Consider the following 11,820-nt stretch of genomic DNA (forward strand, 5'->3'; position numbering starts at 1 on the left):
ATTTATTTTAAACAGAACATGAAAAGTTATCTCGTAGGAGAAAACTTAGGAGAAAAAGTGAATTAAATAAAGGCCCTGGGCCCTTATGAAATTACCTTTGTCACCTGAGTTTTCCAATAGGAAATAATTTTTCATATTCAATTTAAAATAATTTTCCGGCACTCTGCAATTGAAAAAGTACCAAAAAGTAAAATTAAATTAAAATGTTAAATTGTGACACCAAAATGTATGCAAAGCTTATTGCAAATAGACTTCTTCAGATTCTTCCAAGTATTGTTCATCCTGACCAAGTTGGGTTTACCCCAGGTCGTCAAGCATCTGATGGTACTAGAAAGATGTTAAATATTCTCAAGTTGGTGGAGTCTACTCGAATGCCTTCTCTGTTTCTCTCTTTGGACGCAGAGAATGCATTTGATCGGATTCATTGGGGCTTTCTAGAGAAGGTTCCCACAAAATTTGGTATCTCGGGTCTTTACATGAGGCTATATTATCTCTTTATTCAAATCCGTCAACTCAGGTAATAATTTCAGGATTTAAATCTAGATCCTATACAACAGTGCTGTCCAACTTCATGGGCATGGAGGGCCATTTTCTTTTCAGACCCCATGGTGGAGGGCCGAAGGTTCTTGCTAGAGCCGCAGGCCCCCCCCCCCCCCCCCCCGGAAAAAATGCAATTAAAGGATAATTAGATTGGCAGCACTTTGCACAAAATGCAATTTAAAATAATAGTGAAGTTGTGTGGCGCGCGTAGCGCGCCAGAAAACACGAGGGTACCATTGTGGGTGTGGCCATGGACCAGAATGCGGGTGTGGCCACGGGTGGAGACAAATTTACATGAACTTAGCAATGTGGGACATTAGATTAGGATAGTGGTGGTGAACCTTTTGGCGGCCGAGTGTCCAAACTGCAACCCAAAAGTCACTTATCGCAAAGTGGCAACAGCAATTTAAACTACATACAAACGTTTTAACTCATACATGAACATTATGGAAAATCCAAGTTGAAAATAAACTGTGAAGATAAACAATTTCATCCATCCTACTCCTGAAAAATGTGGGGTTTTTTTTAGAACCTCCCAGTTTTATTTTCCGTTTTAAAAAGCTAAAAAAGTAGGTTTAATGCTATTGTCTCATGATGACGATTCAGCTTTTCCATAGTCTCACAGTTCGCAATCATGTGACCCCCAACAAGACAAATTCAGCAATCATGAGGCCCCCAACAAATCATGAGGCCCCCAACAAGACAAATTCAGCAATCATGATGCCCCCAACAAGACAAATTTAGCAATCATGAGGCCCCCAAAAAATCATGAGGCCCCCAACAAGACACATTCAGCAATCTTGAGGCCCCCAACAAGACAAATTTAGCAATCGTGATGCCCCCAACAAATCATGAGGCCCCCAACAAGACAAATTCAGCAGTCATGAGGCACATAAATAGACAGCATTTCACATAAATAAGCAGAATGCCCCTTTAGTGACAGGTGCCCCCCACTTAGATAGTGACAGGTGCCCCCCACTTAGATAGTGACAGGTGCCCCCCACTTAGATAGTGACAGGTGCCCCCCACTTAGATAGTGACAGGTGCCCCCAGCTAGATAGTGACAGGTGTCCCCCCCAGCTAGATAGTGACAGGTGTCCCCCCCCCAGTTAGATAGTGACAGGTGCCCCCCCAGTTAGATAGTGACAGGAGCCCCCCCAGTTAGATAGTGACAGGTGCCCCCCCAGTTAGATAGTGACAGGTGCCCCCCCAGTTAGATAGTGACAGGTGTCCCCCCCAGCTAGATAGTGACAGGTGTCCCCCGCCCCCAGTTAGATAGTGACAGGTGCCCCCCCAGTTAGATAGTGACAGGAGCCCCCCCAGTTAGATAGTGACAGGTGCCCCCCCAGTTAGATAGTGACAGGAGCCCCCCCAGTTAGATAGTGACAGGTGCCCCCCCAGTTAGATAGTGACAGGTGCCCCCCCAGTTAGATAGTGACAGGAGCCCCCCCAGTTAGATAGTGACAGGTGCCCCCACCAGTAGCGAGCCCGTTACCTCTGGGGCTGGCCTCTCCTGTGTCCCCGCTGGCCTCTCCGGTGTCCCCGCTGGCCTCTCCGGTGTCCCCGCTGACGATGCCGCTGCTGCCTCACAGATCAGACCTCACAGATCGCGGCGACTGAAGCAAGCAGAGCGCGCGCATGACACCCGCGCGGCAGAACGTCACATGCGGAAGTGACTAATGATTCACTTCCGCATGTGACGTACTCCGTGGGGGTACCATGCGCCCTCTGTTTACATCAGTCGCCGCGATCTGTGAGGTCTGATCTGTGAGGCAGCGGCAGCGGGGGGACATAGGAGAGGCAGCGGCAGCAGGGGGACATAGGAGAGGCCAGCGGGGACACCGGAGAGGCCAGCGGGGACACAATAAGAGGGAGCAGGCATGGCGCCCATAGCGCAAGCCATGCCTGCATCCCAGGGAGACGAGCGGGCCGCAGCAGGTGGCCTGGCGGGCCGGATGCGGCCCGCGGGCCGCCAGTTGGACAGCACTGCTATACAATTTCAAATGGAACATGTCAGGGGTGTCCTCTGTCCCCCATTCTCTTTGTTTTAATTAATGAAACCTTAGCAGAATATATACGAAGTAATCCCCACATACAAGGAATTCATACTGGATCCTCCCATCAAAAGATTGGTCTTTTTGAAGATGATCTGATCATTATATGCACCAAACCAATGGTATCTTTGACTGTACATGAAGCTTTAGATACATTTTCTGCAATCTCTTATTACAAAATAAATGTTGACAAATCCTATATTCTAGGTTGTAATATTTCCGATGAGTTAAAAAAAGATATATCCCAAACTTTTAACTTTGCTTGGGCTAATTCTCATATATCGTATTTAGGGATTAATATTCCTGGGAGGTCCTCTGAAGTATATCAAGTTAATTTTCCTTCCATGATTCAGAGAATATCCCAGGAATTAGAAACATTGTCTAAATTTTATCTGTTCTGGAGTGGGAAATTAGAAGCAATAAGATGCAAATTCTACCAAAGATTTTATACTTTTTCAGATCTTTCTTCTTTATTACCGTAAAGAAAATAATTACAAACTATATATGGAACAAGAAAAAGCCCAGAATATCGTATAAAACCCTCATAACTACTAAACAACTGGGAGGGTTTGGATTACCATGCCTCGAGTCTTACCATAAAGCTTCTATATTGGAAGCTTCTAGAGAATGGTGGTTGAACGCGTCAGATAAACCATGGGTCAAATTAAAAAGAGATTTTGTGAAGGATAATCCTTTGCACTTCCTATTGTCTCATATCTTAAGACCTAAGAAATTCTCAAAAATGTCTCCTACGATTCAGACAACATTCAAAATTTGGTCATCTTAAAAGGTCCACCCCTGACGATTCTCCCATTAAAATTCTCCTATCATGTTTAGAGGTTCATATTAAAGATTTAGATCTTGTATCTTGGTCAGAGGGAGGTTTGAGGAACTTAAATGATTTAATATTGCATGGTCAATTACAATCACTTCAGATATTACAAGATAAATTCCATTTGCCTTGCTCCTCACTTTCTACATATCTAAAGATTCAAGATTTTATATCGCATAACAAGATAGTAATTTCCTCTATTCTGAGATGCTTAATGGTACAATTGTCCTCCCCTATAAACTTTAAAAAAGGGTATCTCTTTATGGTATGAACATCTAACTAATCCTTTAGGAGATTCACTACTTAAATGTTTAGAAGTACAGAATTAGCATGTTCTCTTGATACTAAAGATATAAAATTGGCTTCCTCGGGTATAGTAAAATATTCTATATGTATTACACATTGGGAAACCTTTAAAAAAAATACTTTTGAAATGGTATTATACACCGGTAAAGCTTGCTACATTTTCCAAACACCCTTCTAATCTGTATGCATGAAATGAAGAAGGCGGATTCCGGAACTCCAAATGCAGAGAATACTTTATTCAAGCACGGTGACAAGCTTACAACAGGTTAGAAAAGTGCCAGTGTCCTTTCTAATCTGTGTTGGAGGGGATGTTCTCAAATAGGTTCCTTATACCACCTTTTATGGTCCTGTCCACTAATTACTTCATACTGGCATGATATTAGTTTTATTATACAAACTTTATTAGGACCAGATTTTATCCTTTCTCCACAAATGGATTTGTTACATATAGGATTTAATTGCATTCCTTATCCAAATAGGTTTCAGATTACACACATTTTGTGTGTAGCAAGACAACAGATTCTCTCAAATTGGGGGACATCTGATGTACCAACCTTGAAGAGGTCAATTAATGCTATAAGTATTAATCTAAATTTTGAATGGACTATGCGTATTAAGATGCCACATAAGAACTTAGCTAGAGATATATTCCTGCTACCCAAGATAATCTTGGATCAATACACATAAAGTTATGCAGGGCCGCCATCAGAATTTTCTGGGCCCCATACTTGGCAAACCTACAGGGCCCACCTCACGCCAAATAACAATCTGATAGGTAGATTGTGTGGGGGCAGAGCAACAGTATGTGGGGTAGAGTCAAAGCAACTTACCTGTCGCCCATAACAACCTCCCCCTGCATTGATGCGTGTTCACCAATCACGCAGCAGGGAAGAGGGAGACGACCACACAAATCCTGTTATGCCACAGTAGAATTGCCAGCAGGGGCTCAAGTGACATTGCCACTGTTTGGGCCCCAGACTCTTCCTGGGCCCCATACTACTGTCTCTCTTGTAGCCCCCTGATGGCTGCCCTGAAGTTATGACTGGGCTTAATAGAGATCGACTGAGTATTCTTGAGTTTTACTTTACGTTACATTCAGAAGGAAATTTCCACTAGAAATAGTTCTAGCTTATTGAAGATTGGGATTGTTTAATATTTTATATTTTTGAGATAGTTTTCTTTTTTCTTCTTTCTTTCTGTGCCATACTTTTTATGTGGTATTTTACATGAGTTTTTTTATGTTGCATTTTACTTGATAAGTGTTATTTATGTCGCATATACATTTGACTTTAGTTTAATGTGTACACAGATATTCAAGTTAGTATTTAGTTGAGTACTTTTACTTTATGAAGCCATTCATATACAATGCTTAATCTTCTACTAGTGCTTCAACTTTATGAATTGTATCATTATTTCTTGTATGCTGGAAGCTCAATAAAAACAAGAAATAGAAAAGAAAAAAGAAAAAAAAAAGAAAAAGTACCAAAAAGTAAATTATTCAGAGTATTTTCTTGCTTGCTGGTGGTTTAAAATATATTTTATTCACAAGGTTAAAATATCACCTAGGAGAAAACTCAGGAGGAAAAGTTAATTGCATATGGGCCCTGGTGTCTCGCTTCTACCCCATGCCAATCTAACTGTGCGCATGTGTAGAGTGGTCACTGCTAGGGAGATGGTAGCCAGACTGAGACAAGGAGACATGATGACTTTTACTGGGGGGCTCGCTTATGTAATTTACGCCCCTGAGGACCACCATTGCCAAAAACCTCTCTGACTACCCAAATAGACTCAGTGGGATAGATGGGCTGATTTTATTAACCAATCCAGTGAGGAAGGTGAAGGCGGGGAACCTTTTAGGCTGCCTTCATGTTGTTTTGGTTTTTGTGTCTGAGTTGCGGAACACTTTAATGACCGTCCCTTGTTGTTCAGTTACAGAGCTGAAGGAATGGAGCAAGCCTGGAGTAAACCGTACAGAGGCTGCACTGACTCTAGCAGATGAAGAGACACTGACATACCTGGCGTTTGCTGGAAACTTTCTTCTTCCTTTGATCATCTATGCGATACAAGAGTCCGAGCCCTTGTGGCAGAAAGAGAAGCTGTGGGGATACTGCTATTCTTTCATTTTGCTGCTGTCACCCCTGAAGTATTTGTCCCTGTCTCTTGCCTTTTATGTTATCACTGTGATGGCACTGAAGTCCTCGTATAACCTGTTTTGGGGTGTTTCAAAGTGGCTCCCAGCTCTTTACGCTATTTCAGTGATTTCTCTGTTCCTCTTTTTACTTGCCTTTAAGATGTATGTGGAAATAAGCTTTACAAATCCAGTCTCTGAATCTGCAGCAACTCACTTTACTTTACGAAGAAAAATCTTTTCTTATCCCTCCCCATTAGGGGTTATTTTAACAACATTTCTGATTTTTAGCTGTGACATCCTCTACATATTACACTTCATTCTTTTTATTTTAGAGGGGAGACGCGAGATCTTAATCATCTACTTACTTGCATTCAGCATCGCCTTCTGCTTATTGATTGTCACCGTGTCGCTGATTGTAGGGCTCAGGAGGAAATGTCACACTAACAAGGCCAAAATCAAGCAGAAACGGGTAGATAGTGGGGTTTGCCAGGCCAACTCTTTTGTTTACCAACCCAGGTCAGAAGGAGGCAAAACTGATTGTTAGAAGGAAACAGTTAAGGAACCCATTAATGACACAATTTTTAGTGAACAATCGTATTTTCGATCAGATTAATCCCATTGTATGAAAACAGAGCAGCTGACAGGGCAAATCAAACCTGACCGATCAGATTCACAGTAGATTCCTTAAAGAGACTCCGTAACAAAAATTGCATCCTGTTTTTTATCATCCTACAAGTTCCAAAAGCTATTCTAATGTGTTCTGGCTTACTGCAGCACTTTCTGCTATCACTATCTCTGTAATAAATCAATGTATCTTTCCCCTGTCAGACTTGTCGGCCTGTGTCTGGAAGGCTGCCAAGTTCTTCAGTGTTGTGGTTCTGCTATGAACTCCCCCTTCCAAGCCCCTCTATGCACACTGCCTGTGTATTATTTAGATTAGAGCAGCTTCTCTCTTCTCTCTTATCTTTTACAAGCTGGATAAATCTTCCTTTGAGCTGGCTGGGCTTTCACATACTGAAGAATTACAGACAAGGGCAAAGCTGTTTGCAGGAGAAAAACAAGCAGCCTGAAACTTCAGTGCATGAGAGATGCAGGGGGAAAGAAACACACAATGATCTCTTGAGATTCAAAAGGAAGGCTGTATACAGCCTGCTTGTGTATGGATGTATTTTCTATGTGTGGACATACTGTACATCAACCTACTTCCTGTTTTGGTGGCCATTTTGTTTGTTTATAAACAAACTTTTTAAAACTGTTTTTAACCACTTTTAATGTGGCGAGGAGCGGCGAAATTGTGACAGAGGGTAATAGGAGATGTCCCCTAACGCACTGGTATGTTTACTTTTGTGCGATTTTAACAATACAGATTCTCTTTAAAGGTGCCCATATACTTATTGATTTTCCCTGGCATATTCAATCAATGTGATCAAATCTGTCATAGAGCAACACCCAAACATGGTCACCTTACCATAATTTCAATCAATTTCCAGCTGAAATCGATTGAAGCTCTCTCTCCAAACAATGAAGATTTCGCTCGCAAGGGGCAAGTTAGATGGCCGATAGTAGCTGCGGTAGATTTATAGCTGACTGATAGACCGCACAGGTCATCCCCTCCATCAAAATAGGGCTCCCCTGGGCCCCTGCAGAGTGTTGGCAGTGGAGTGCACTCACCAGTCCCCTGGTGCACTTGCTCCTGTGTCCTGTCTGTATCCCCACTGGTGTGCTGGTTCCCCATGACACAGCAGGATGTATGTAATGGCCCATACTCACGGGCTACAATTGTCGCCGCAACACGCGGCGCGCGCGTGTTGCGGCGACAGGTCGCCCGTGAGTATGGGCCGTCGCACGGGCGCGCACGCCGAACTGTCACCCGTCGCTGATGTCACTGGGCGATTGAAAGTTTCAATCGCCTGGCGATAGTCGACGCCGCACCTCCGCCGCAACTGTCGCTAGTCCGCGTGAGTACGCGGACTAGCGACAGCAACCTCCATTGAGAATGCGGAGCTTCCGGCGGGGGGGAGGAGGAACGTCGGCGACAGCTTCCGTCGCGCCGCTGGTCCCTCTTCCGCGTGTGTACGCGGAGGGACCTGGCGAGGAGCTGTCGCCGGCCTGTCGCCAACACGCTCACGTGTGCTGGCGACAGGCAACTTTTGCTGCCCGTGAGTATGGGCCATTATGCGACTACGTACATGCTGCAGGGTTACGGGGGAACAGGCAGCCAGCAGGGATCACGGCAGGACACAGGAAGAGAGGACTGGCAAATAGGTGAGTGCCAACACCCTTCAGAGGGCCCAGAGGAGCACTAGATGGGAGGAGTTGGGAGGGCTGCCAATCGGCCCTACAGTGCAAGGCAAATTCTATTGAAAATCGTTTTGCAGTGTGTGGCAGTGATGGATCCTTCTCTGATCAGATTTCGATCAGAGGATGATCTATCTCTTGATTGAATCTGCCAATGTATGGTCACCTTAAAGAACTGGCCGATTGATGTGATTTTTTTCATGCATATTTGCTATGGATCAATTAAATACAATCCATTATTTAAATCCGAATGATCTGATTAAGAATACAATCATTCACTAAAATCACACGTTGACAAACACCTTTAGCCTGCACCATTAAATAATAATATAATAAAACTGAATCTGTGTCATGATAAAAGAGTTGTAAATTAATTGCAGAGACAATATTGTGGTGTTCCTATGGCAATAGGTAACACAGATAGGGGTGATTTAGTCAAGACGGAGACCGGTGGAGAACATTTGAAAACAAAAGTGATGTTAAATGGTATTGGCTGACAAAGTTTTCAACCCTCACCTGGGCTATGTTAGAATATATCATAGATATCTGATCGTTTTGTAAATTTAAGTTTGTGCTATAGTCACATTCAACACCCACAGCAAGGAGATGGCTAGCATAGATGCATTTATAACAAAAAATAAAGCTGCCACTGCAAGTAGTTGGAAGTAGTGTTCAGGGCGTAACTAAAGTCTAACGAACCCCACAGCAAAGATCTGCCGCCCGGGTTTCCAAGCACATTTTTCAGGAAATGAAGAGTTAAATGCAGAGTAGTGGCAGCAGCGGAGTGTATCAATTACCTGCTCCCGGTAGCGGGCAAATCCTCCCCACTCCTCTTCAGTTCAGTGTAGCTGCACACCTGGCAGCCAATCAGCATGCTCCGCTGCCGCCGATTTGGATTTAACTCTTCACTTGCTCACAAGAATCTTCACTTGCTCGCAAAGGCGGCGGTTGCAGGGCTATTGGTACATCCCTGACTAGTGTTATATCTTTTCACCAATTTCTCTAGGCAGCAGTTGCAGATGTTTGCCATCTAATAACAGACACTTCTAAGAAAAATACTGTCCGAATTTTGATGAAATACTTATGTTTTGCCAGTTTTTATCAAACCCAGTAAATCAACCCCAGGGGCAAAACGTAACTCTAAGGAATGAAGACGTGATCAAAAATAATTTAAACAACTGTGTTAAATACATAAATGTCAGTTTACATTCTTAATGCAAAATATGCTGGGAAAGATATATCTAAACCAATGCAGGGGAAATTAAGAACTGGTGCAGAAGTGGTGCAGTTGTTCAAAGCTACCAATCAGAATATCTGACATCACCATTCGCTCCTTTTTTTGGACCAGTTTTGCGCCAGTTTTTATGCACTGCTTTTAATACGTTTATCCCAGTGTTTTTACAGCTCAAAACTCCTTGTTTTTACAGCTCTGACAGGCAGGTTGGAGTTTCAGCTCTGCTCTGCTGCAATGTGCACGGACAAGACTAACCTTTCAGGAATCCTTTTAGTGGTCCGATATGATCCAGGCTATGCAACCTAATAGCAATTTGTTTTGTATTATTTCTGGCCAGTTTACAGGATCTGATGGCAAGCCTTGCATCACCTTAATAAATCAAGCCCATAGTATTAATAACTGAGGATTAGCAAGACAACCAGGCAGATAGCACTTGTTTTATAAGGGTAACAACAATAAAATCTTTGATAGCCTAATTGTTTTTCTCCGCACACGCTTCATTTAATGTGTACCTGAAGTGGCATGTAACATGGGGGTTGAATCACTAATGGTAGCACTGCCTAACAGTGAGAGTTATCAGCTGTTACGAGCGCTATAAAAGTAAGCCTGCTTTAATTACTGTCATTGCACACTATGAGCCCTATTGGCATCATAGCGTGCGTAATGGGGGACCAGGCTGTCAGTGTACGCTATGCTACTGAATTGCAGCATAGCAAACGCTATCAACATAATGCAGCTCCGATCCTCCCGGCATCATCACCAGCGGGTCCAGTCACATTAAAGGACTTGATCCCCACACTCTGATTGGCCCAATAGGCTGCCTGTCAAGTGATGTCACACATGCATGTACACATGCTGAATTATCAGCTGAGGCGGCTGTTATCAGCTGTCTCAGCAGACTTTAATCTAGCCTGTGTATGGGGCTTAAGTTATAAGTATGGGAGACCAATAAACATTAACCACCCTGGCGTTCTATTAAGATCGCCAGGGCGGCTGCGGGAGGGTTTTTTTTAAATAAAAAAAAAACTATTTCATGCAGCCAACTGAAAGTTGGCTGCATGAAAGCCCACTAGAGGGCGCTCCGGAGGCGTTCTTCCGATCGCCTCCGGCGCCCAGAATAAACAAGGAAGGCCGCAATGAGCGGCCTTCCCTGTTTTGCTTACATCGTCGCCATAGCGACGAGCGGAGTGACGTCATGGACGTCAGCCGACGTCCTGACGTCAGCCGCCTCTGATCCAGCCCTTAGCGCTGGCCGGAACTTTTTGTTCCGGCTACGCTGGGCTCAGGCGGCTGGGGGGACCCTCTTTCGCCGCTGCTCGCGGCGGATCGCCGCAGATCGGCGGCGATCGGGCAGCACACGCGGCTGGCAAAGTGCCGGCTGCGTGTGCTGCTCTTTATTTGATGAAAATCGGCCCAGCAGGGCCTGAGCGGCAGCCTCCGGCGGTGATGGACGAGCTGAGCTCGTCCATACCGCCCGGCTGGTTGAGTGACAGCTAGACAGATAAATATTCAAACCAGATCTTTCATTTTTAAACAAAAATAAAGGGGCCCATACACAGGTCGATTTCAGCCATCGATCGATCGCGTCTATAGAATCGATTGTATGGCCACCTTAAGAATATGGTTTTCCAGTAAAGTCCTATGTAGCATTAGATCTACAGATACAATTATTTACCTAATCAGATTTTTTTTTTACCTCAGGCTTATGTTAATGCGTGGCTGAACAATGTATATCTTCATTAGTTTGTAGAATTGCCCCTATACACAGAATATTTGATGCATTCTTCAATACTAAGCCAGATTCTACATGACACATTGAAAATTCTGCAACTGTATGTTAATAGACTACCGGTATAGAATTTTTATATTGTGTAATTTGTTTCTCATAACATAACTTTTTGTGTTTTTTAATATGTGTGTGGAATTTTGTTATACCCCTTCACAACAATAATAAAATAAACCAGTACACTCTATTAGGCTGCATTATATATTATTTGGTTTTCCAGCCGAGTGAAAGATGGCTCCAGGAAAAGGCTATAATAAGTAATGGTGACTTTTTATAGTGCAATATTTGTAAATTATCATTTTTTTTCCAATCAGATTATTAAAATCAAATTGTATGAAAACAAAAAAGCTGATGGGCACAATCGATCCTGAATGGTCAGGTTGTCCAACTAGTCGGCCAGCACAGCCAATTCCTTACATGCGTATAATAACAACTGGTTTCAATGTTGAGAACACAGTTTGGATTAATGCTGTGGTTCTATTAAAAACAATTTTATCATGTAATACGAATCTGATCGGAAAAAAAACTATTGTTATTGGGCACCTTATAGAGGAACTGTAAGAAGATTTGTTTTCTTTTTCTTTTTTACAAAACAAAGTGAAGAAGAAGAGATAAGAAAAAGAGAAACACAATATCCTG

The 11,820-nt window shown here is 43.2% G+C and overlaps 1 protein-coding gene across 1 annotated transcript in view; it reads left to right on the top strand.

Moving 5' to 3' along the window:
• LOC137563923 (uncharacterized) overlaps window positions 1-7,584 on the top strand; it is a 236,860-nt gene extending 229,276 nt beyond the window's left edge. Inside the window, exon 5 of the mRNA XM_068277029.1 lies at window positions 5,662-7,584. Coding sequence (XP_068133130.1) covers window positions 5,662-6,407 — 746 coding nt within the window. The 3' untranslated portion in view covers window positions 6,408-7,584. The remainder of the gene's footprint in view (window positions 1-5,661) is intronic.
• Window positions 7,585-11,820: the final 4,236 nt, after the last annotated feature.

Source organism: Hyperolius riggenbachi, chromosome 3, assembly GCF_040937935.1.
Source record: "Hyperolius riggenbachi isolate aHypRig1 chromosome 3, aHypRig1.pri, whole genome shotgun sequence".
In the NCBI taxonomy this organism is placed as follows: Eukaryota; Metazoa; Chordata; class Amphibia; order Anura; family Hyperoliidae; genus Hyperolius; species Hyperolius riggenbachi.